Raw genomic sequence first — 26,457 nt, 5'->3', positions numbered from 1 at the left:
TTGTTCAGTGGAAAGTACAAATTAAACTGTGACCACCCAGGCTGTGCACATCTAGGCACAAAGTTCTTGGAAAGTGGATTGCAGATTCCCATCAGCAGAATCTCCTGGAGAGCTTATTATATGGGCAGATTCTGGAGCCGCTCCCCAAACTTGCAGAAAAACAATGTTTGAGTGGGTGCCCTGGAATCTGCATTTTAAACACATTCCATAATCTTTCCTTCCACATACTAATTTTGAAAAGCACCATACCTATAAGCTTGCAGTCTAAAATGTATAAAAATAAAAAATATAAAACAATACATGCTCTAACCCCTGACTTAGTAGCCGTGAAAAAGTTTATTTCAGATTATTGGTTGGGTACCTTTATCATTTTTTTACTACGGTTTATAAAACAAGTAAGACATGCCCCCTGCACTAGAGGAATTCACAGGAGAAACAGTCTGATTTTGATTTAGTATGATGGGCCGATGCACTTCGAGTTAGGTACCCTTATGTACTGTTGCAAGTCAGAGGAGGGAAGATTAATCCTGTTTGTTTTTTGACCAGAGAAGGTCTTATAGGGTAGATGATCTTAAGGTTGTGGGGAATTCACCAGGGGCAAGGGAGAGGCAGGGATTTGAGGCTGGGTGGACGTGAGCTGTGGCTGGAGTGATAAGGGGTTGGGGCAGGTGGTTCCGTGACGTCAGATCATCATTGTTGCTGGAGTGTAGGGTGTGTGCAGGAACCAGTAGAATATGAAAACTAGTAACAGGTAGAGGCAGACTTAGGAGCACCTTGCAAGCTACGCCCAGGAGCTCGGACTCTGACCTTCTGGTCTGCCTGGGATTGTCTGTGAAGTCCAGGAAGCAAAGGACATGAAGGGAAAGCATAAGTGTGTACTCACCGCTCTTCAGCCAGCAGAACCTCCTAAGGGGGTGAGTGCCCTCTAGGGGTTTCCGTGGTTTCTGAGTTCATTGTACTCAGGCACTTAGGTGCCCACTGAGCTTGAATCCATTACCTACTTGAGGAAAAAAAAAAAATGACAGCTTAACCAAGTCTCACCTGGCTGCAGCTGTGGTTACATTATGCAAAAATTTATTAATGTGGTACCTCGATTGATCATTATATTAACTCTGAGGATTACATTAGAGGCTTTATTCTCCTGGTTACTTGCAAATACAGGTTGCATCTTCTTTGAAGTTAAAAAGCCCTTAGCCCACATATCGTATGATTCCATGTATATGAACTGTCCAGAATTGGCAAGTCCATAGAGACAGAACATAAATTATTGGTTGCTAAGGGCCAGGGATCGGGGGAAAGGGAGTGACTGCTAGTGAGTATAAGATTTCTTTTTGAGGTGATGAAAATGTTCTGAAATTAGGTACTAGTGATGGTTATACAACCTTGTGAGTATAAAACCACTGAATTGTGTACTTTAAAAGGGTGAATACTTATCGTAAGTGAATTATATCTCAATAAAGCTGTTTTGTTTCATTTTTTAAAATCTTAGCACTTCTGCTCAAGGTGTCATGCAAATAGCTCTGCCTGGGGTGGCCTTTATGAGTTCACAGTATAGAAATCTCAGTGCTCTCCTCACTTTCTTTTGTGTTTTTGTTTTGTTGTGTTACTGTTATTCCTGTCTTGTTCATCTCCAGTTCACTTCCACTTGAGAAACATTTATATGACTAGACATGAGAAGTACTAAAAGGGCTTATGTTAAGATGAGTCCTCAAGTTACCACAAAATAGAGAAAGAGGGTGCTGTAAGAAAAGTGTGGTGTGTGGGGGTTCAGAGAAGAAGCTATTATCTGAGGTTGGACTAGAAAGACAACTGGGCATAAGGGCTGGATGCGGAATGTGCAGAGGCCATTAGGGCAGGCAGTGCAGAGACAGCAAAGTGGGGACTTATTTGGAGAAAAGAGCATGACCGTAGCACTGGAAACTGAACGGAAATACTGGGAAACAGAATTGGAAAAGGAGTATATGGACTTCAGAGTGTTGAATGCTAGGCTAAGAAAGTGATACATAAAATGAGGAGTAATGGAAGATAAATTTTGACTGCAGAAGTTTGGGAACTGAGCCTTGGGATGGGTGTGGCATGGTTTGGGAGAGACAGAGACTTGGGCAGGGGGAGATTGGACTAGAACTGGAAATTGGGGAGAGGGCTTCAGAAATGAGGGGTAAGTGTTGAAATCAGCTCACTGCAGCGTTTCTCATGAAATGCTGTTTCCTCTGCCCCTTTTGTGTTCTCCTTTCCTTTGCTTGCTCCTTATCCAGAGATGGGGATAAAGGGAGGGAAAGATTAGGGAGGACAAAAAGAATTAAAATGAAGAGAAAGAATGTGGTGAGGACAGTACAGGTTGCATGCGTCAGTTCTTCTGTAGTTCAGCATTTCCTCTCCATGACTCAGTAGAGGAAAATCTAGTCTCTTCTAGTGGAAAACACAGAGAACAGGAAACCCTATTTAAAATCAGGTCACTTGACTAAGCTGTGTAACTCCTGTTCCCATTGGTGAAAGGGAAGAATACCTCCTGCAGTGTGTGTTAACCAGAGAATCTAGAATAATCTTACTGAAGAATTTTTTAAAACTACATGGGACTCATATCATTTGTAGATATAACAGACTTCCTGGGCAAATATGGGTCATGATGGGGTCCCCTTTCGTTACCTGACAGAGTGAATGTAAACATACCTTCACTCACGTGAGTTGTATTATGTTGAACATAAGGAATTGCTGTTTGACCATTTCAAACTGCAAAACTGGCAGTTTCAGTAAGGTTTTAACCTAATAGATAGCTACCCAATAGATATCTGACCTAAGCTCAGACTTTCACCTTTTGTGGTCCTTTCATCAGCTCTTTCTTGATTAAGGTACTAATTTCAGGTTCAAGGGAAGCTCTGAAAAGTCAAAAGATGGCAACAGGTAGATCAGAAGGCTTTGCAGGGAAGGAAACAAGGAGACAGGAGCTGGGATCACACCAGCTAGCAAAACCAGGATCTTTATTATGCAGTCAGTTTAGTTGTAAAGATTCAGCATAAAACATTTTCCTTTCCTAGATGGATTAATAGGTAGTTGGATGCAGCTTCAGCTCTTCTGTAGCCTGCTGGAGACAACTTGTAAGGGACTTTAACAAATAAAATAGGAATATTTAAATGTTAGGAAGACGTAATGCATATAATGTTTACTCTTTGGGTGACAGGTACACTAAAAGCTCACACTTCACCTCTATGCAATATATGTCAATAAGAAACTTGCACTTGGGCTCCTAAATGTATTTTTTAAATTGTAAATTTTTTAAACAAATGTTGGGAAAATAGGTCAAACATAAAAGGGGAAAAAAGACTTAATGGCAGACTTAGTCATGGTGTTCAGTGTGGTGTGACTCCTAACAGCCTAGCAGAGAACCCAGCACATAAGTGCACATACATGTTCAGTAAAGGTTGTTCAAGTGTTGAAGGACAACATCTGAAGAGGTATTTTTTGGTTGACTATACACTCTGAGGTGTTTAGAATGATTCCCGGGAGCACATCTGTAGGCAAGAATGTGGGACCATAGACAATTTGTAAGAGAAAGTTAATCAGCTATTCTTGCGGGATGCTTTCATTGTAATCACATCTACACATTGGGGTCAGGGTGTGGCCTATCAGTACTCTAGCCCCATTCATCTATAAACTCCAGAGAGTTTTAAGTTGTACAGAGTGCCAAGTACAATAAATGTAAACAATATGATGTTACTGTTACATAACAGCAGTATGATTGTGTGCTTACCACTATAATGGCTAGGCATATAAGCATGAAAAAGTATGGGATGACCTTATCAGGCACTAAAAGCCCAGCTCACATTTACTCAGCACTAGAAAGTGGTTGTCCTGTAGGAATATAGCCTATGAATTGAGAGCTCCAAGCTCTGCTCACACAAAACAGGCAAACCTTTACTTGAAACCATTGGTAGAAATACCATTATAGCAAAACCTGAATGACCTAACACCCTCTTCTCCCAGGAATCCAATAGAACCGTCACCCCACATGGAAGAATCCTCAGAGAGCCTGCCTTGGGGTGATAGTGGGGTGTTTAAAGCCACCTTTCCAGTGGCTTTAATAGTCTTTGATGCAAATCTTAACCTAAAATAATTTCTTTTCTAGTTCCATGGTTAACTATAAATGTAATTAAATCTCTGGGCCTGATTATTGAGGTATTTGTGGACTATAAGCGTATTTTAATTTATTAAAGATCCAAAGAACAATAAGTGAACAAACCAATTACTTAAATAAGAAGAGGGGACAAAAGCACAATTAATGAATGTGTTGATAGTTTTCCCTGCTGGGAACATTACCTCCCCGGATCTTGACCTCTACCGTAGGTAAATACCCACATACTTCCTGCCAGGATGTCTTTTTTTAGGATGCCTTCCTTTTACTCCTGTCAACCTGGGAACTCCCACCGTCATCCTCTCCACCCTCTGACCCATACATCTCTCCCCAGGGGAGTCCCAGGGCAGAAATCTAGCGGCTCTTTCCTCATCTTACATTCATATGCTGACACCCAGCTGCCCTAAGTTTCCTGTGTCCTGCCTCTCTTTCATTGTAGCAGATGCAACATTTTGTCTCCTCTTATTTCACCTGCCCATATTTGCCAGGCTTCTGTGTTTAGCAATTTTTGCAGCAGCATTGAAGTTAGGAGTGAGAGCCAGTACAGCCAGCTTGCAGCTCATGGAACACCCCATTCATGTGTGCAGAGAGATCAATGCTCAGGTGGTAGCTTAAGATCCAAAAAATTAAGACTTTCAGCTTCCAAGATAGCTGTAATAAAGTTCACTTACTACAGCTTAAGCCCTCTATAAAGAGCTCCTCAGTCTTCAGTCCGTTTCTTTTATTGTGCACAATCATAAATTAAATATTGCTCAAGATGAGAGTGGACTTAAGACAATCACACTGACAAGAAAATACTAAAAGCTAATAACTTAATCATTGAACCAGGAGTCAGAAAATCTCTGAAAAACACCTAAACATCAGTTGCAGCAAAGGAGCAACATGGGGCCATTTAGCACGGGAACACTCACTCTGTATTAGCCTGTGCAAGCATCGATTCACAGAAGAGCATAACAGACACATATGAAGATGTCCCTGAGGCAGCCAGAAAATGTTTGTTATGCTCAATACCAGTCTGGTTAAGTGAGAAATGAGGTAATGCATTTTAGAAATATTTCTGTCAAAATGGTTAAAGTTAAAAATTGGGGTGTATATAAAGGAGACAAGCCTTAGTTATTTGAAAGCAAATTATGTTAGAACCCCTCCTGCCTTCCCATTTCCCAGTGACACCAGATAAAGGAGGCAGTGTCGTATAGACCAGGTACTTCGCCACAGCCACTGCCACTGCCACTTTGTTTGTGGTCTCCCGACTTCTATGTTGTTGTTTATTCATGGGGTTTTCCTTCCCTTTTCTTTGGTTTCAGATGCGAGTGTCTCTCTGGCTTATGTGGTTTCCCCATGTGTGAGGTGGGATCCACTCCCCGCATAGTCTCTCGTGGCGATGGGACACCTGGAAAGTGCTGTGATGTCTTTGAATGTGTTAATGGTACGTGGGGTTTCTCTTGTTCTCAGAGAGTGTACATTTGTGCAGAAGAGGAGGAGGAGGGAGGGTTCAACTTAGCTGCTTCTGCCTTTTACAAAGCAGGGATTACCTTCAGGGACTTGCTGAAGGGCACTCAAAAAGGTTTGCTTAAGATCCACAGTGCAGTAAAGAAAGTTAGGTTAGGAACTATCATTCCACCCATCAGAAAGAGGATTCTGGAAATGTAATAGCAGATTGCATGTAGCTGTCATACTCAGCTGTGTTACAGAATTTCTAAAACTTAGGGATTTCAGGAAAAGGATCCTGGAGCCTGTGATAGTTCTCCTGCTGTCACTCGGTAACTGGTCCCATGGCTGTCGGGAGGTGACCTGGCTAAAACTACATTGGGCCTGCCACACTTGGGAACAGGAAAGACATTGCTCATCTTGTTTAGCATTTTCCTGCTTAGAACATCTTTGCACCTGATCTTAGCCAAAAGGCTGAGAGGTGGTGGAGAGGACATCTTTAATCAGTGGTTGGTCACTGATAGCAGCCTGCTTTAGGCTTGACCCATGTGGCCCTGAAAAAGGATTCTTGGGTCACAAGATTCCTTCTGACAGAATCTGCCTCTCCCTTTCACTTTATATTGGAAGATTTGGTGTTTGGTGGCTTGATGTTTATTGAGTTTAGGTGCTAGAAGGAAGGGGAACCTACAACATGCTTCTCTACCAGAATATTCATTGACAAAAAATAAAATAAACTCAAACAAGTTACATGTCAGTAACCATTCAGAGCATTATTTAGTCAATACTTGTATACACAGGAAGATGGAGATGGATTTGGAAAAATACAACAAAATTACACATAGAAATATTCATATCAAATACTTCCTGTAGGAATTCAGATGTCATAAGGTTTCCTGCCCTCCCAAGGCAAGAAAGGTTATGTTGCAGTTGAGTCCTATTTGGTTGCATTCTGTGATTTTTAGGCCCGTGGCCACATGTTGTTTTTTAATATTTATTTTTGCTTTGAAGAAACACTTGCAGTATGGCTTTATGGTTAAGAAAGAACACAGACTAGAATTAATAACCTCAGTTTGAAAATTGGGTCCTCCACTCACTAGCTATGTTAACTTTGAGGAAGCTTCTTGATTTCCCTGGGCCTCAGTTTCTACATCTGTAAAATGCACTGAATAACAGTAAATTAAATAAGGTATTATAGGTGAACTACCTTGAAGTTTGCCTCAGATGTAAATAATCTTTAGTATTCTTATTTTTTGAGACGGAGTCTCGCTCTGTCGCCCAGGCTGGAGTGCAGTGGCGCGATCTCGGCTCACTGCAAGCTCCGCCTCCCGGGTTCACGCCATTCTTCTGCCTCAGCCTCCCAAGTAGCTGGGACTACAGGCGCCCGCCACCACACCCGGCTAATCTTTTTGTATTTTTAGTAGAGACGGGGTTTCACTGTGTTAACCAGGATGGTCTCGATCTCCTGACCTCGTGATCCACCTGCCTCGGCCTCCCAAAGTGCTGGGATTACAGGCGTGAGCCACCACACCCGGCCAATAATCTTCTGTGTGCACACTTTCTATTCACATCCAGAGGCACAGTTCTGGACATTGAGGGTGGGGGATAGAGATGGTAAGGTTGAGCTTCCTGACTTACAGACCTTATAAATACAAGCATACAGGAAAGGGGAACAGAAAAAGTTCTGTGCACTTAAATCACCTCTCAGTGCTTCTCCCCATTCCGGTCATTATTTAGCCAGTAATCACATCCATTAAACACAAGCAAATGGCCAAGCAGACCTTTTTTCTGGAGGTGCTACGGTTTAATTTATGATAGGTGAGATTCTGTGAATACTTGTACCACTAGAGACAGAAATAGTCACTGCTTCACTGGGTTCCCAGCATCTCAGATACGCTTCATCCAGTGCTCATCACTTGGAAAATACTTATGCTCATGCCTGTCTCTCACTCCAAAATGTGAACTTGCTGGAGGACAGGAGTCTGTCACATTCATCCTTGTGTCTGTGGATGTTACCCTATTATCTGCCTCACAGAGGACACCCAGATTTTGTTGCATGAGCCAGTGAATGATCTAATTCGTATCATCTTAGTTCCCTCTAGAGGTGTCTGTTAAATGTCAGCCCATAAATGGGTTACTTTGTAGAAATCCTCCATCTATTTACTGCCCTACACTTTAATCTTAAGTCATTTGTCCCCTGAAGATATCATCTCTAGTAGAAAGATTTGCTGGTGTTTCCTGTGGGTGAGGAACCGGAGTGCCCCTCTTTCCTTGCTTCTTGGTTCTAGATACCCATGGGTCATGCCTTTCTTATCAGAACATTGACTTTATGTCTTGCTCCAGTCTGATGTGTCTCAAACTACTAAGAGCCGCACCTCCACCTTAGCAACCTTGGGATCAGTCTGCGGGCCTGTCCTCATTTATTGCCACTTATTATAGAGCCCTGACTTCTGGAATAGGATTTGCCATCTGTCATGAGAAGATGTTGAGTGGACAAAACACAGTCACTACATCTCTGGTCATTGCTTCTTTCTCGCCACCATAAACTTGTTGAGTGATCTTTGCTTTCTTCCTAATCCTGCGGAACTGTCTCTAGTGATATATCAGTCATTCACCTGTAGAGGAGACTAGGAACTAATACTGCAAAGATTCATAATGGTACAGAATATTGTTAAGAACATTCTGTCTCAAAGCCTGCATTTTACTTCTTTTAACATATACATTCATACTCGTACACACACATATATATTGGTAGATGAATGTGTTTGTGTATGTATATATAAATATACTTACCACCTAGTGTCCTGGAAAAATCTGTTGTTGTAAGGTCACCATTAGAAGGTATTACATGTCAAAGATTCATTATCATCACTTAGAAAAGCAGAGGTCTATTTTATATGTATAAAAACACTTGCTTATCCACAGAGGATGTGAGGAAACTTTACAGTGAGAACAGATTCCATAACATAGTGGTAAAGTATTTATGAGAAAGAAGAATCACAGCCATAGCATTGTAAGTAAAAGTTGAAAGTGAAAAATCAAACAGAAAGCACCCACAGGTATGTAGTCCATCAGTGCCTATGCAGTTGCAGGAGTTAAATGTTAAATTAGGCCCCCAGTTTTCTGGCCATCAAAGTGAAAAAGGAGATAGGGTCAAATACGCAACTCTTATTTTCAGAGAGAAAAAAGCCTGCTGGACAGGACGACCGTCTCTCTAATAGAGATTTTTCATATGGAAAGGAATGGATTCCATCCCACTGAATGATGAAGTTGATCATGTGCTTAATTGTGTTAACACCACGAATGCAGAAACTGGTTTCCTGGGGTTGTTCTCAATAAAAAGCAAAGGCAAAATATTAAAATACAACTCAGTTCCAAAAGGTCAGATTCACACAGCTAGACCCTAGGTGCTTGGAACATTGTTTCTCAATTTTGCAAACTGCCCAACATGGTGAGGTAGATCCAAAGACCCCAGTTCAGGAGACTGGGTAGAATGTTAACATGACTGACCCCACATGCGGAAATGGATTATGCACTGCCGCTCTCACTTCCTATGCTGCCATCCATATGATCCATATGCTTATTTTTTTTTAAGATCAACTTTAAAGTGAAAAGATACAATTTTAAAATACGCAGAACTCGAAAACTCGTGAGTTTTGAAAACACTAGCCTGATGAGTAGATGGAGAGAGAGCATCCTCCATAAATATTACTTTGTTTTTGTAGTGATTTTATTTTGTTGTGGCGGAGGGATGGGAGAGTTGCAAACCAGTTCATGACGCTTTGTAACTGCATTCTCTGACAAGCGCCGAAAGTAGAGCTTAGGAGGCTTTGGCTGAACAAGATCCTTGTTATTTAGAAACCAAAGGAACAGGTGGTGTGATTATGTTCCTTTTATGTGAACTTAGAAGTCATCAAAATCATCACCTAGAAATAGGACCTCCAAGCAGTGTTGTAACAGCTCTCCACCTTCGTCAAGAACCCGCTGTATGTCTGCTCCGGCCCACAAACAAATGTCCCATCAGCAGTCAGCTGGAGCTGGACGATGGCCTCTACTGTTAGATGGGTGTATGCTCTCCACTTAACACAGTACCCCCTACTGTCTTACACATGGCCCACCTCGTTCCTGGAGGCATTTGGGTTTGAAATCCTGTAGAACATGCAAGTGATTATTTGGTTTCTTAGATATGAGCAATTGTCCAACATATGTACACAAACATCTAGATAAAATGGAATATCTTGGTTGGAATGTCGTAGCCAAAAGCTGACTCTGTCTGTATGACCTACTTATAAAATGTTCCCCAAGTGAGTAAATCAGTTAGTCTATAGTATTGTTATTGGGTATAAGCCAGTTGAAACTACCAGAAATATTTTAGCCTTACGGTGTTTAATACTGAACCATTAGTTCTGACAGCATAGTTAGCAGGACCAGGTGTATATTGAGGCTAGCCCCCATTCACAGCTCTAAACAAGTCATCAGTACAAAAGAGGAAGAGTACCCTTTTCCCAGTGGTGCCAAGAGTGGTGGGTGGATGGGGTGGGGATGGGAGCATTACTTGTGTATGGCACAACTAGCCAAAAGCAATTTCAGGGGGTTATGAAGTAAGTTCAGAGAAAGGGGATCTGAATACAACTTAGCCTGTGTTTTTAGCCTGTTTTGTGCCATTTGAAATAGTTCTGTTTTGGAGCACTGTCCCTGTAGCACTCTGCTTCTCACGGCAGTATTAAAATGCAGCACTAACAATGAGGAGCCTGGATGAAGGTCATGTTGCGCCCCTCCCCCCCCAGTAATTAGTTCCTGTTTTATTCAGACATATACGAAAGGCTAACAAAAACTGGAAGTAATCTTATGTTGGCCCTGACAGAATTTTCTGTAAGACAATAACATGTGAAATCACCATTTAAAGGGGAGCCGTACCCAGCGTCAGCTTGCTCCTCATGTAAAATTTTGGCCTAGAAAATTCAGACCTGCAGCCTGTTAATTTTAAAAAAAAACACTAGTACAGAAAACATCGATTAAGAACCCGCTGTCTATATAGCAATTATGCTCGTAATGTTTCTAAGGACATAATGTCTTCTACTGATAGAATAATGGAGATATTCTGTCACTTAGAGAGAAATTCTCCACTCAGTATGTGTTTATTGAGCACCCCTCGTGTTCCTGGGGCCTTGTTAAGCTAATTTTGTTAAAGAGTGATACAGATTGTTGTAATCCTTTATAAGGGTTGTTCTCCTTCCCTTTCCTGCAATAGGATATGCTTGGTGTCCTCCAGCGCGCGCACACACACACACACACACACACAACACACACACACACTTCCCCCTTCTCCCTGTGGAATAAGCCAGTTGAAACTAGCAAAAATATTTTTAGTCTTATAGTATTTAATACCAAGCCATTAATTATGAGAGTATAGTTAGCAAGACCAGATATTTATTGAGGCTAGTCCACATTCACAACTTTAAGAACATGTCATCAGTATAATCAATAAAGGGAAAACTTAAGGATTTAAAAACACACAGAACTCAAAAACTCCTGAGTTTTGAAAACACTAGCCTGGATGAATAGATGGAGAGAACATCCTCCATGAATATTCCTTCTCTTTTCACTTTGGTTTTAATTTGTTTTGGTGGAGGGATGGGACAAGCTGCATGTCGAAGCTGCAGAGAGTTATCTAGAAGATTTAGCTATGAAAAGTGATGAAGGTGGCTACACTAAACAACAGATATTCAGTGTAGAGGAAGCAGCCTTGTATGGAAAGAAGATGCCACCTGGGACTTCCATAACAAGAGAGAAGTCAATGCCTGGCTTCAAAGAATAGGCTGATTCTTATTAGGGGCTAATGCAGCTGATAACTTTAAGTTTAAGCCGTTGCTCATTTGCCATTCCAAAAACCCCACGGCTGTTAAGAATTATGCTAAATCTGCTCTGCCTGTGCTTTATAAATGGAACAACAAAGCCTAGATGACAGCATGGTTTGTTGATTATTTTAATCCCACCATTGAGACCTACTACTCAGAAAAAGAGATTTCTTCCAAAATATTACTGCTCATTGACAGTGCACCTGGTCTCCCAAGAGCTCTGATGGAGGTGTACAAGATGAGTGTTGTTTTCATGCCTGCTAACACAACATCCACTCTGCAGCCCATGGACCAAGGAGTCATTTCAACTTTCAAGTCTTGTTATTTAAGAAAAACATTTCATAAGATTAGCTGCTGTAGATAGTCATTCCTCTGACGGATCAGAACTAAATCAATTGAAAACCTTCTGCAAAGGATTCACTCACCATTCTAGATGCCATTAAGAACACAGGTGATTCAGGGAAGGTGTCAAAATATTAACATGGAGTTTGGAAGAAGTTGATTCCAACCCTCATGAATGACTTTGAGCTGAAGACCTCAGTGGAGGAAGTAACTGCAGATGTAGTAGAAGGAGCAAGTGAACTAGAATTAAATGTGGAAGCTGCAGAATGTGACTGAATTGCTGCGGTCTCATGATAAAACTTGAAAGGATGAGGAGTTTCTTCTTATGGATGAGCAAAGAAAGTAGTTTCTTTAGATAGAATCTACTCCTGATGAGGATGCTGTGACGACATCTTCACCAGATAAAATGACAACCAGGGATTTAGACTATTACATAAATTTAGTTGATAAAGCAACGGCAGGGTTTTAGAGGATTGACTCCAGTTTTGAAACAAGTTCTACTGTAAGTAAAATGCTGTCAAACAGCATCACATGCTACGAAGAAATCTTTCGTGAAAGGAAATGTTAGTCAGTGTGGCAAACTTCATTATTGTGTTATTTAAAGAAATTGCCACAGCCACCCCAACCTTCAGCAACCACCATCCTTATCAGTCAGCAGCCATCAGCATCAAGGCAGTACCCTCCACCAGCAGAAAGATTACTATTTACTGAAGGCTCAGATGATCGTTAGCAGTTTTTAGCAATAAATTATTTTAAATTAAGGAATGTACATTGTTTTTTAGACAATAATGCTATTGTATACTTAATAGACTATAGCAGGGGTGTCCAATCTTTTGGCTTCCCTGAGCCACATTGGAAGAAGAATTGTCTTGGGCCACATGTAAAATACACTAACACTAATGATAGCTGATTAGCTTAAGCACACACACATACACACACACACACACACACACACAATCTTACAATGTTTTAAGAAAGTTTGCATTCAAAGCCATCCTATGCCTCATGTGGCCCGCAGGCAGCAGGTTTGACAAGTTTGGACTACAGTACAGTGTAAACGTAACTTTTAAATGCATTGGGAAGCCAAAAAGTTTGTGTGACTTGCTTGAGCTGGTCTGGAACCCACAATATCTTTGAGGTGTGTCTATCACCGTCCACCAATCAGTGTAGTTTGGTAGGCGGTAGCATGTACTAACAGTCTATATTACAAAATTCTCTTTTAGGAGTTCTGAAATATAGTCAAGAAGGAAGGGAAGATTCCAGAACTTAGAAACATAAAGTTTAATTTTGCAGACACAAAACACATACAAAAATCACTAAAAAGGCACTTCTGTGCTTCATATTGGGAAGTACAAATTACACAGTAAATTATTTCTTCATAATACTTTTCTCTTCCACATCCACTTAAATCATCCTTTTGTGGAGATTGTGACAATCTCCACACTGTTCTGAAATTCACATCTACCCCTGATAGGTGAAGAAGTAATTGGTCATTGCTCCTCAAAAACCACAGGTAGCCTTTTTATCATATACTTTTCTGAAGAGCCTCTATAAATCTCTCTGAACATCAAACAGATTTCATTGTGTTGTGGACTTTTTTCACCCTTAAAGATTGACTGTGTTTCCAGGCTGTGTTTTTAGGATTCTCCATCTTTCTCACTTCCACTCCCTTGATCCTTGTGCTTTTGCTAGTGAAACCTAAGTGCCACTGTTCTCTCGTCAGTCCCATCCCCTCCTGCTTAAGCTTCTGCCCACCCTACCATAAAAACAAGTCCACTTGAAGCAGCTTTATTCGTAACCAGAACCTGCCCTCCACACTTCCTCAAATCATGCACCAGGGTTTGTGGCTTCACCCAGATGGTAGCTGTGGTTGATCAACTCAACCAAATAATTAATATTGATTGGTCTATTTTTCTTAGTTTCCATGGATGTTCATTTTGTTAGAGTACAGTATTTTGCCTCGCTCCACAGCCTGCAAATTTAATGTATAAAAGTACTCCGTTTTCTATACTTTTTGGAACTTATAGTCTAGCTGCACAGTTCCTTTCAATCCCAACTCAGATTAGTTTGTTAGCTAAAAGTATATAGAAGAATTCTGAGCCATGGTAAGATGATTCTTTTTTAACATTAATTTTCTGAAAAAATGTTGTATCCATGTAGCACTAAGGAAGGAGTTTAAACATTCACATGTACTACGTTGTGCACACATAAAATCACTGTCTCATTCATGTGACTTTAAGCAAATCATGTCATCTCTTTAAGTTTCATCTTCATTATCAAAAAAACTGGTATTAATAATACTCGTTCTGTCTTCTTAGCGGAGTTGTTATAAAATAAATATAATTTTCCTCAAGTACAATGCAAATGCAAATATCCTTCAAATGCGGTAAAGTATTTTAGACATGCAAGGTGACATATTAAATGATTTGGGGACAGACAGAAAAGCCCATGAAAGATGGGGATATCATCATCCAGCTTTCACTAGCAGATTGAGCAGGGCTCATCACCTCAGGAGAACTTTCTTCAGCTTAGGAGTACTTTTTTTAAAAATAGCTTTAGGAGACATCATGCAGCTTACCAACTTAAGTTGTGCAATTCTATTGTTTTCAGTGTATGCTCAGAGTTGTGCAATCATCAACACAATCAGTTTCAGAACATTTTCATCAAGCCGTCAGAAAACTCCTGAACTGATTGCAGTCACTGCCCATTTTCCCCCAAAGCTCTCAGATCTAGACAACCACTAATCTACTTTCTATCTCTATGGACGTGCCTATGATGGATGTTTCATATAAGTAGAGTTATATAATACTAATACGTTGTCTTTTGTGACTGGCTTCTTTCACTTAGCATAATATTTTCAAGTGTTATTCATGTTATATTGCATATCAAAACTTCATTTCTTTTTATGGCCACGTAATACTTTATTGTATAGATACACTACTTTTTGTTTATATATCAGTTAATGGATATTTAGGTTCTTTCTTTCTTGGCTCTTGGGCTGCTAGGAGCATTTGTTTATAGTGCTTTTATGTGGGTATATATTTTCTTTTCTCTTGGGTATATACCTAGGAGTAGGGTTGCTTGATAATATGGTAACTCAAATTAAGGAACTCCCAAACTGTTTTCCAAAGCAGCTGTGCTTTTACATCCTCACTAAAAATCTATGAGAATTCAATTTCTCCACATCTTCATCAGTGCTCGTTACTATTTTTTCATTATATCCATCATAGTGGGTGTGAAATGGTGTTCATTGCAGCTTAGATTTGAATTCCCCTAGTGACTAATGATTCGAGCATCTTTTCATGTGTTTATTGGCCATTTCTGTCTTATTTGAAGAAGTGACTGTTCAAAGGTTTGCCCATTTTAATTAGATTATTTTTATCGTTTAATTATGGGAGTTCTCGGTACCAGTTTTTTTAAATCAGATATATGATTGCAAATACTTTCTCCCAATCTGTAGGGTTGTCTTTTTACCTTTTCGATGGTGTCCTTTTAAGTCCCAAAATTGATGAAGTTCAGTTTATCTGTTTTGTTCCTTTGTTGCTTATGCTTTGAATGTCACATCTAAGAAACCATTCCCGAATCAAAGGACACAAAGATTAACTCTTATGCTTCCTTCTAAGAGCACTATAGTTGTAGCTGTTGTATTTAGATCGTAACTCTATAATTCATTTTGAGTTAATTTTTGTATATGGTGTGAGACATAGGGTTTTCTTCTTTATTCTTTTGCATGTAAATAATGCAAAAGACTTTCAACCTCAGGCCTGGCATGGTGGCTCACACCTGTAATCCTAGCATTTTGGGAGGCCGAGGTGGTTGGATCACTTGAGGCCAGAGGAGTTCAAGACCAGCCTGGCCAACATGGTCTTTACTAAAAATACAAAAATTAGCTGGGCATGGTGTTACGCACCTGTAGTCCCAGATACTCGGGAGGATGAGGCAGGAGAATCACTTGAACCCAGGAGGTAAAGGTTGCAGTGAGCTCAGATCACGCCACTCCACTCCAGCCTGGGTGACAGAGTAAGACTCTATCTCAAAAAAAAAAAAAAAAAAAAAGACTTTGAATTCCATTGAGTCTTGGCCGTCTTGTCAAAGTGTCTGTAAATGTGATAGTTTATTTCTGAACTCTCAATTCCATTGAACTATATATCTATCCCTGTGGCAGTACCACATAGTCTTGATTACTATAGCGTTGTATTATGCTTTGAAATCAGGAAGTAGGAATTCTCTAACTTTGTTCTCCCTTTTAAGATTGTTTTGGCAATTCTGGGTCCCTTGCATTTTCATGTGAATTTTATGATCAGCTTATCAATTTCTACAAAAGAGCCAGCTAGGAGTTTGATAGAGATTGCATTGAACATGTAGATCAATTTGGGGAACATTTCCATTTAAACAATGTTGTCTTTCAGTCCATGAACACGGGATGTCCCATTTATTTAGGCCTTTTTAATTTTTTGAAAATGTTTTGTTATTTTCAAAATACAAGTTTGCACTTACATTATTAAATTTATTCCTAAGTATTGTATACTTTTTGATGCTATTGTGATTGGAATTGTTTTCTTCATTTTCTGATTGTTCATTGCTAGTGTATACAAACACAATTTGGGGAGTTGCAATTGTACCCTGCAACCTTGTTGAACTTGTTTATACATTCTGATAGTTTTTTAGTGGATCCCTTAAAACTGTTTACATACAAGATCATGTCGTCTGCAATTAGAGGTAGTTTTACTTCTTCCTTTCCAATCTGGATGCTTTTAATTTATTTATTTTTCCTAATTGCTCTGGCTAGAATTTTCATTACTATATCGAATTGAAGTGGTGAGAGCACACCTCATTGTCTTGTTCCTGATCTTAGGGGGAAAGCACTTGGACTTTTGCCATTAAGTATGAGGTTAGCTGTAGGATTTTTGTAGATGCCATTTATCCAGTTGAGGAAGTTCCGTTCTATTCCTAGTTGGTTGAGCATTTTTATCATGAAAGAATATTAGATTCTGTCAGATGCCAAAAACTGTGTCTATCGAATGATCATGTTGCTTTTTTTCCTTATTCTGTGACATGTTGTATTAGCATTAATATTTTGGATGTTAAACCAACCTTGAATTCTTGGAATAAGTCTCACTTGGTCATAGTGTATAATTTTGTTTATATGTTGCTGGATGTGATCTGCTAGTAATTTTTTTTTAAGATTTTTGTGTCTACATTTATAATATACTGATCTGTAGTTGTGTTTTCTTGTCTCGGTGGGAGTTATTTTAAATCAACTAAAATTAAAGAATGAATGGAGGGAGAGTGTTGCAAGGCAGAGAAAAATTTAAAAATCATTGATATCATGATGAGACTTCTAAATATAGGACTATGAGTCCTTAGCAGAACATAACCCTGAAGCACAATGGAAAGAACACAAGGTTTCAGTTGAAGAGCTACTGTTTTGGCTTCTGTTGTTTGCTGTATGACTTTGAGTAAACTACCTAGGATTTCCTCACTTTTAAACTCAGGATAATAATACCTATGTCAGACCTTCATTATGGGGATTAAGTGAGGTGATACATATAGAGAGTATTTTGTTAAAGGCCAAACACTATTAAAATTATACGTGTTTATACCATGTATAGAGAAAAAGAATTTAAGAGGGAGCACTGGAGGAACAGAATATCACCACTTCAAAAAAGACCATAATAAAATTTTTGAAGCAGAACAAAACCTAATGTGGAGGCAGGATCATTCATTTGAGATAGACAATGATTTAACCAAACAAATAGAATCACTTTAAAGTACATACCAGATATGTGAGTGTCATGGTCATAAAGTTTAGCTTTGTCTGGGATGGAAGGAAGTCAGTGTAGATTTTCCTAGGGGGAATTTCTATTCCTTGGTGTAAACTGGATAACAGTGTGTTTTATTTTATTTTGTTTTGCTTCGCTTTATTGTTTTCTGTTACATAAACTTAAATTGAGTTTAGTAAATTTCCATCAACTTATAACCTCCTGCTATTAGAAATTTTCTAGATGCTCTTTGAAAAACATCAAAGGACACAACTAAAAAATGACTACAAATATGCCTTGTTTGTTTTAACTCTTTTCAGATACAAAGCCAGCCTGCGTATTTAACAACGTGGAATATTATGATGGAGACATGTTTCGAATGGACAACTGTCGGTTCTGTCGATGCCAAGGGGGCGTTGCCATCTGCTTCACTGCCCAGTGTGGTGAGATAAACTGCGAGAGGTACTACGTGCCCGAAGGAGAGTGCTGCCCAGTGTGTGAAGGTAAGAAAAGGTGCTAATTACAGATTAACAGGAGTATACATGGTATAGAGTTCTAAAATCAAAATTGTCCTAATTCAGTCTCATCCAAAAGTAAAGGAATATTGAAGTTCCTTTTTTAGCCTTTTTTAGGACACCATGGTCTGTCTTTTAGCATGTTAAAGCCAGGTAGTGTGTGGAAATACTTCCCTAAAGGAAGCTATGCCTGGGTGTAGACAATGGGTCACCTCTTTCCACAGGCAACGTGAGGTGTCCCAGAGATGTTTTCCGTTCCTCCCCTGCAGTTCTAGCAATTTCTCAGCAAGTCCTAGGGCAAAGCTTTATCTTCACCCTGGCATTAGAGCTCGCCACTTGCTCACCTCAGATTGCTCAGTTAGGATAATGTGGGCCTCACCCTGACAGTCTCAGCCTGCCGGCCCAGAGAGGAACTAATTCTGCCGCTGTCGTAATACCCAGGACCCTCCAGGGAGATCAGGAACCTGCTACTGCTTCTCTGAAAATATGTGGTGGTTCACATAGGGTCGTGGTATCAGGTGGTGGTGACACCAGCTCAAGGCCCAGCCAGGTGTCAGGTGTGACTCTCAGGAATCTGCTTTCTCTGGATTCCCCTCTTCTCTCCAAGAAGTAATATGTTCATGTTCCTTCAACAGGCTGCATCTTCCCATCACTGATGTTCATAAATAATAAGCATTTCAAAACAGTTGCTCTGAATATCACTTGCTGCAACCCACACATTTTACAGATTAGGATGTTGAAGTTCAGAAGAGAAAAGTCACTTGCCTGGGTTTATAATGCAGCTGGTAACAATAACCCCATGCCTGACTGTGTCTGTAGTGTTCTTCTGACAACACAACACTGTTTCCCCAGAAAGGAAGGTCTTGTGAGCCTTCCTGTCCTAACCGGGCCCCAGATCTTCAATCTAAAGTCGCATGTGTTGATCTTATGCCTGATCTCTGCACAAAGTGGGAGGGCATAGTGTCATGCCACTTTCCATACTTCCTCATTTTCATAAAATTTTCTCATTTTGATATTTGAGCTATATTTGCAACATAATATTGAAGATCTGAAAATGTTTAAAGTGTAAAAATTGCATTCCTAACATAGTTCATAACAGTGAGTCCTTTTTCCTGTTAGAGGTTATTTTAGCCAACATAGGAGAAAAGTAGTTTATTTTTTAGGTGATGTTGACAATTAAAAAGAATTACTTCAAATTTTTAACCTTCCTAATTGCTTTGTTCCCTACTGCCCCCAGTCTGCAATAGTTCTGAAACTGTGCAGCAGTTGATGCTGTAAAAATGTAGATATGAACCTCTGTGTAGTCATCATAATGAGTTGTCTGGGCATGGATCCGGTTATGTCTCACTTCCTGGAATTCAGATCCAGGCTCAACGGAGAAAAATATGTATTCTAATACTTTTTACACAGGAATTTAAAAAATCTTATCTTGCTCAGGTCCATTGGCCACCTCCCTCTCTGGCAGACTGCCTTCCTAACGCTGTGATGGCATTATTTTAAATGTTGACCTTCTAACTAACTTTATTATAATGCCCTACTATGTCCTTAGAATAATGATGACCAAACTCTAAACTGTCTGGATTCCTCTCCCAGGACAGCAGTAGTTGTTTGTTGAAGCCAGTTTTTTATGTATTTCTGAGAAAGAAAATTGAGTAATTTATCTGGTTGCTCTCAATAGAGGGATAAGTGAGGGTTTCATATGCAGTATTTATATACTTGTCAATAACCTCAGAAACTTTTTTTTTTTTTACAGTAGCTTTGGCTACTTCTGTCTCCCACCTGGGGCTGCAGCTTAGCTTCCCAGCTTATGGGAGAAAAAATGGCCTAGGTTCACAGCCCTCCTCCAAGGCATAGTGACCCATGGTATGTCTAGACCAGCCTTGTCATGAACAAGTCCACAGCAAGGGCACTGTTGCCCACGTGGTCCTGCAGGCACATGAGATAGAGTTCTAGAAGTAACAGTATCACTCTGACTTAGACAGGGCATTGTTCCTTCCGCTTTACAGGTAGGGAAATTGAGGTTTGATAAACATTTATGTCTACAACTATAAAGACATTGTCAGAGCCTAAAATGGAGTCATGTTTTCTAATTACCAATCCACAGCTCTTGCCACAAAGCTTCCCAACTTTACAGAGTGATAACACCTGCACGCTGGTTTTTAGATTACAGATCCTCTTCTCTGGGACTGCTGTGTCAGGATGAGTAGACATAAATTCAGTGTGACAGCTGAGTTTGCATGCACCCCCAGAGACTCCTCATGCAACCCTGAGCTTCTGTTGATCACAGTGGGAATAGAACTGCTGATGACTAGAACCCAGGGAAAAAATGTCTCTGGGTGCAGACAGAGATAAGATTTAGAATATGCTCAGTCTAACTGTGACCTCATGTTCTCGTTTAGATCCAGTGTATCCTTTTAATAATCCCGCTGGCTGCTATGCCAATGGCCTGATCCTTGCCCACGGAGACCGGTGGCGGGAAGACGACTGCACATTCTGCCAGTGCGTCAACGGTGAACGCCACTGCGTTGCGACCGTCTGCGGACAGACCTGCACAAACCCTGTGAAAGTGCCTGGGGAGTGTTGCCCCGTGTGCGAAGGTAAATCTTGTAGATGCTAATGAGTCCCTGGCGAATGTCTTCTGTTGGGGAAGCTTCTACCAGTGTATGTTATTGTTTGTTTATTTCCTTGGGCATAATGTCTGCTTCACGCTGTTACCAGTTGCCGACAGATTTATCAAACAGCTCAAACTAATGATTTGAGGGAAATGTTGCACATGTAAAATGAGAATAGTGTGGTCGTTATTTTGCCATTGCAAATATGCGTGTCTGAATACTTTACAGTATAAGAATATATACATTTTAATTAAGTTCACTTTGAACCTAATTAACACCCAAAGGTCAACCTAACGAAATGAAATTGAAAATGAGACCGATGAGTGAATCTTAGCAGGTTTGACTTGTGACGCTTACATATGCCCAAGGGTCCTGGCAACTAGAAGAAAAGACTGGAACCATCAAAGGCAATTTGCACTGCCTAGTGCCATCACTGAGTGTCTGTTCTGCTTCTCATATCCCAGTGGCTGTGGCTTTGCGATTCCTCTAGTGCTGTTATTTATGTCGTGGTTACCTGCATTTGCTATCTCTCTTCTTGTTCAGTGGAAGGAAGCCTGAGGCATCCTGGACTAGTTTTCCTGTCCCGACTCCTATTCCAGCTCATTTCCTCCATCCTGGGAAGATTCTCTGCATAGTTAACTCATGTTAGTTTTTAATCTTGTGTCCATATCTGTTAGTGCAGACAAGGGCTTGAATATTTATACAGACATTTCTAATGGAGGGTATCCAGCATTAAGAAGTACATTTGCATAGTAAAATGAACTAATGTGGATCAAAAATTAATCCATGTAGAAGATGGATCTTTCTAGAATTTCTAAAAACAGATATTGAAAAATGGACTTATCTTTCCAGAAAGTCAGTTAAGTAGACTAAGTCTTTTAAGTACGAAGAAATCTTGTGCTTCCACCGAAATGTTAATAAACTGAGACTCCAGAGTTTGCCTGACGAGCTTCATCAGCCTCTGAGGGGCTAGACTTATTAAAGACCTTAAAAATCATATAAAAGTTTAAGCTTGAGGACTCTATTTCCATTGACATCACCGATTCCCTCGTCATTACTGTACTCAGAATGCAGCTGCCACACTCCAGAACTTTATAGCTTCCAGATGACCAGTTTTGTGGAAGTCACCCACCCCTACATGTATATATGCTCCTCCCATTCCCTAAAGGCAGCATTTCAGTGCTGAAAAAAAAAAAAGCATGTAGAAATACATATGATGGTTGTATAGTCGGCCTTACAGGAAAGGGTGCCTTACTGAAGCAGATGAAGATAAGAATGTCTGTCCCTAAGAATTAGGGACAATCTATTGCCAACTTGAAATATTTAATTACGAATATTTGGGACACACGGTAAGGAATATGAAAAGCATAAATTCATAATCCAGGAAACATTAGCCTTTTAACCTCATGGGTCTTGTGTCATAAATTCAAAATAAAACTTTAAAAACTTGTTGAAGAATAAAAGAGCCTTTCCTCTGGAAGTAAATGAAAGAAAGGCTGATCCTTTTGCACCCACCTTTTGCATTCATCAGCATATCCATCATGAAGAGTGGAGAAGGCAGGCAGTTGGTGAACAGGTAAATATATATATAACTCATTTATTACTATTTTCTTAGCGCACATTGATGTTTGGGTAAGGAGTGAATCTTAGTGTGGTCACTTAGAATTTGGTGTCTGCAACATCTGCATAGAGTTGTAATCTAATCATCTACTGTTTGAAAAAAGAGTTACAGTTTTGGTGAGCCATTAATTTGAAAAAATTAAGAACCTCCTGGAATTCAGATACAGCATTGGACACAAAGATAAGTAAGAGATAACCTTTAACTTTGAAGAACCTATTTAGGCTGAGTTTTAAATTAAACCGGGAGAAAGGGAATGTCCCCACTGAGGTATGGTGGGGTAAGTGCATCACATTTGTACCCAATTTCATTTAACCTTTACAGCAACACTGCTGAAGCCTTTATTATCCCATTTTGGAGATGAAGACATTCAGATTTAGAGCGATTTAGATCATTTCCCCAAAGGGTGTAGTTGCCATTGTGTGGCTGAGTGAGGATCAGCTGAAGTCTGTCAGATTCCGCTCCATTTGTGCTTGCTTCCCCTGCCCCACACAGCATCCCAGCCTAACTCATGCCCTGCTTCTAGTGTCCTCACCCATCTCTACTCACCTCTGGCTTTTGGCTCTGTTGAGGAGTGAGGGCAGTCAGCGGAGGCAAGGGAGGAAATCATTTGCAGTTTGAAAACTACTCCAGGTATTTTGAATGTGATCGTCCACCTACTGTCTCCTCGCAGTTTGAAGACCTCAGGGGAAAGATGCCTTTGAGATGCATCCCTGAGTTCACTTCTAGGGCCTCAGGTCCGGGCAGCCCCCTCCACCTCAACAGAGCTCAGCATCCTTGTCATTTCAGCCCTAAAGTTCTGCTGGCCTTTTTTCCTCTCTATCTCTTTCATGCTGTGGCTCTGATCTCTCATCAAACCTTTCAGAATATTTTATTTTTTTGTTCTCAGAAATAATTTATCTTGCTTTTCTTGTTTTTGTTTTGAACTTAGTTGAGTAGTGAGTTTCATATGAATGTATTTACTCTCCAATAACGCTTTCATTTTAAGATGTATTAATAATAAGAAAACAGATTATTTTAGTATAGGATTAAAAAACAGTGCACAGCTTAAGATAATGATACTATAGAGTTATTTATGGCTACTAATAATAAACTTACAAAATAACACAAGGTGAATGGATCTTACCACTTAGTTGATAGGGTCCAAGAAAGTCTCTGGGATCATTTGAAGACATTTTTTCTCAGCAGTCATTCAATATCATACTTAAATATAATTTCAGATGATTTCAGAATAGCAAAAGGGTTGTATGAAATAAGAAAAAGTGCAAGGTGTTAATGTGCAATAAATAAGCAATCACCCAGAAATAGAGGAAAACCAGAAACACTGGTATTTACCTAGTTTATACACACAATAAATTCCTCTGTGCACAGTTGCATAACCAGTGTTGGCCCTTACCCTATTAGCTACAGTCTCTAGGTACATCGTCAGAGTATGAAATTAGATGAAAGGACCCCACACAAGGATTGTGGTTTTAAATTCTAAGTAAACTAGCAGCATCACTAAATATGGCGTGTTAGGACCTCCAGGGAGGAAGAATCTTATTGTGGCTGCTGTTATTGGAGACACATACCTTCCAAATGACAAGATAATGTGCTTTTTGGTTACTCCTGGAGGACTAGGGACATGAACCTGGGGGCCCTTAAAGACCAGGCTGTTATTTGACAGCTAACTTGATTCACAAGTACCTAAGTGCTTTTTAAATTGGCACTTAAGTACTCTCATGATGAATTCTTAGCAAGTTATTGTCAACACCCAATTCAGGTATACAGATAAGCCTTTCCAGTCTGTAACTGATTATATTCTCACATTTTGCTTTGTTGGCTTTTCTCTATATCTCTTGTTTATTGATCTCATTATTTTTATTTTCTGACCCCTGTAAGAGCTAGGGTGGAAATGTGTGGAATAGCATATGAAGTTTTCAGTTGAAGGGTATACATAGACGACATGGCCTTAATCTCCTTAAAAACTAAAAACAAAAAAGAGATTGGATAGCAGAATTAGGTCTTCATCTGCAGGGCCACTGTTATTTGTAACCCTTAATGACAGTGGCTAACATTTCATACAATTGTTATGTGTCAGGTTTAAGTGCTTTAAGGGGAGCAACTAATTTGAGATCCTCACAGCATCCCTTCAGTATGGGTGCTGTCATCCCAGTTTGCCTTCAGAGAACACAAAGTTCAGAGGCCATGTAATTTCCCAGGGTCGTACAGCTCATAACTGACAGCACAGTGTGTCCCCTGGACCCTGAATGGACAGTGCCTCTGCACTGCAGTGCATTTTACCCTGAAAGAGGCTCCATCCCCCTGTAAAGAAAGAATTTGGCATCTTTCTGATGTGTAAGTAGATGCTCAAAATTTTTAAATGAGTAAATAATAAGTGAGGGCAGTGAGGAGGAAAGAAAGACTGGAGCAGGAAGTCCCAGCCAGACCCTTCTTGCAGATCTTCTTTTTAGTTGAGTGAGGGAGCAGACCCTGATACTGGGTTACCTTAACGAGAGTGTCAAAAGCTGATGGCCATTGGGACCCCTGATCTACTAGTTGAAGGAAGAATAATGTCAGAGTGCTTATCACTGAAAACACATTTTGAGAACATAAGTAAGAGTGTTGTGGAAGTGTGTGACATGAGGTGGGCCCACATGTCTACAGGCCTGTTGGACCAATTTCCTGCATTGACGGTTCACCCTTCCGATGGGCACTCAGCTCTGGGCTCCATCCCTGTGGCAGCCTCATGGGCCTTCCAAGACTGATGTGTATTCTGTGGTTCTGTCCCAGTTCAGCCCCTGACGTCCAGAATCACAGAGTTTAAGTGGGGCTTCCCAGACCCTATAAGGCTAATGCTTGCTGCCACGTTAATGTACTGTTTTTAAGACGCCTTGTACATGGTGTAGGTGCCACTGCATTTCAGTTACTTACACGGGCAAGGATTTTTTTTACATTGTCATTAGGTATTGAGAATAATTTGCTAATTTTTTTTTTTTTCAATAATACCAAGTATAAATGCTGCCAACGCTGATTCTTAATGTCAGAAGGATCCTGAGGACAGGTTGCCATTTCCGTTAGAAATCTGTTTTGTAATTGAAGGTAAGATAAGGTATTGGGGAGGGAAGTTTTGGCTATATGACATCTATAACATTCCCATGATTACTCAATAAGAAAAATTCAAGAGATGTGGACAGGTGTGTGGCCAGCTTAGCTGTGACACCTGATGCAAGAGATTAGAGCTTCCTGGGGACTTTGAAGTCTTGATGTCAGACCTGATCTGCCCTCTCATCTTGGGCTGCGGCTGGACCCTGCCCAGGTGGCCACTGTGACCTGAGTGTTCTTCAGGCCTCCTTATGTGCACCATCTCCTGCAGGGAGGAGCTGATGATTTTGATGACCTTAGGGATTTTGAAGCCAACACCAGAGTATCACTTTTCAAGAACTAGGAACAACTTAGGTAATATTTTAAAAGGTAGCATTCAGAATTATACTCAAGTTGCCAGTAAATAAATTCCATGTTTGCGGTTGGGCAAATGGGTAGTTTCCCCTCTACCATTTCTGTCTGTCTGAAAACAAAGCAAAATCCATGTTCTATCTCTGACAGGAAGTCAAAGAGTTATTTGTAGATTGTTAAAGCTGGATGAGAGGTATATCAGAGTCCATAGTATTCAGTATTTTTTAAGTTTTCTTCTTAATGAAAAGTTAAAATTGCTATTTGCAGACATATTATCAGATACCCAGCTGAATTTCAGGCCTAATAATTCTGCTAACCTAGACTTAACTCTTGAAGTAGAGGATAGAGGAATAAGAGATTCACTGTGCATGGATTCTTTCTCATTCTGGGTTTAGGATGGAATGTGGTTGAACCAAAAAATCAACTATCTTTCTTCCTGCCACCTGGCTTTCTTGGATCTCTTACCTAGGGAATCCTGGTCCTACTTGGGACAGTGTTGAAGACTGGATGTCAGGCATGTCTTGACGTATGTGGATTTAGTAAGCCACTTCGGTCTCAGCTCACCCAATATTCTAAGTTGCGCTCCTCTAAAAGGCTGGAGTTCTGTGAGCTGTCAAATGTACTGTCGTCTTCTTCATCAATCCCAAATTTATAGAAGCACTATATTCTCTCCCTGAAGGCTGATGATATAGGTTGAATCAAGCTGCCCTTCTAATGAGATTTCTACTGGGCTGCCAGAAAAGTCTGTACCAGGCACATAT

General features: G+C 40.2%; 1 protein-coding gene across 6 annotated transcripts in view; it reads left to right on the top strand.

Annotated features, from left to right (window-relative positions):
* CRIM1 (cysteine rich transmembrane BMP regulator 1) overlaps positions 1–26,457 on the top strand; it is a 196,626-nt gene that overhangs the window by 104,999 nt on the left and 65,170 nt on the right. For 5 of the 6 annotated variants that reach the window (XM_055240685.2, XM_055240689.1, XM_055240686.1 and 2 more), the window contains 3 exons: positions 5,434–5,555; positions 17,837–18,019; positions 20,431–20,628. In XM_055240685.2, coding sequence (XP_055096660.1) covers positions 5,434–5,555; positions 17,837–18,019; positions 20,431–20,628 — 503 coding nt within the window. The remainder of the gene's footprint in view (positions 1–5,433; positions 5,556–17,836; positions 18,020–20,430; positions 20,629–26,457) is intronic. The other variant, XM_055240690.2, reaches the window with a different exon arrangement.

Source organism: Symphalangus syndactylus, chromosome 14 (genome assembly GCF_028878055.3).
Source record: "Symphalangus syndactylus isolate Jambi chromosome 14, NHGRI_mSymSyn1-v2.1_pri, whole genome shotgun sequence".
In the NCBI taxonomy this organism is placed as follows: domain Eukaryota; kingdom Metazoa; phylum Chordata; class Mammalia; order Primates; family Hylobatidae; genus Symphalangus; species Symphalangus syndactylus.
The sequence above is the reverse complement of the archived record's forward strand: the minus strand, read 5'-3'. Positions and strand labels throughout refer to the sequence as shown.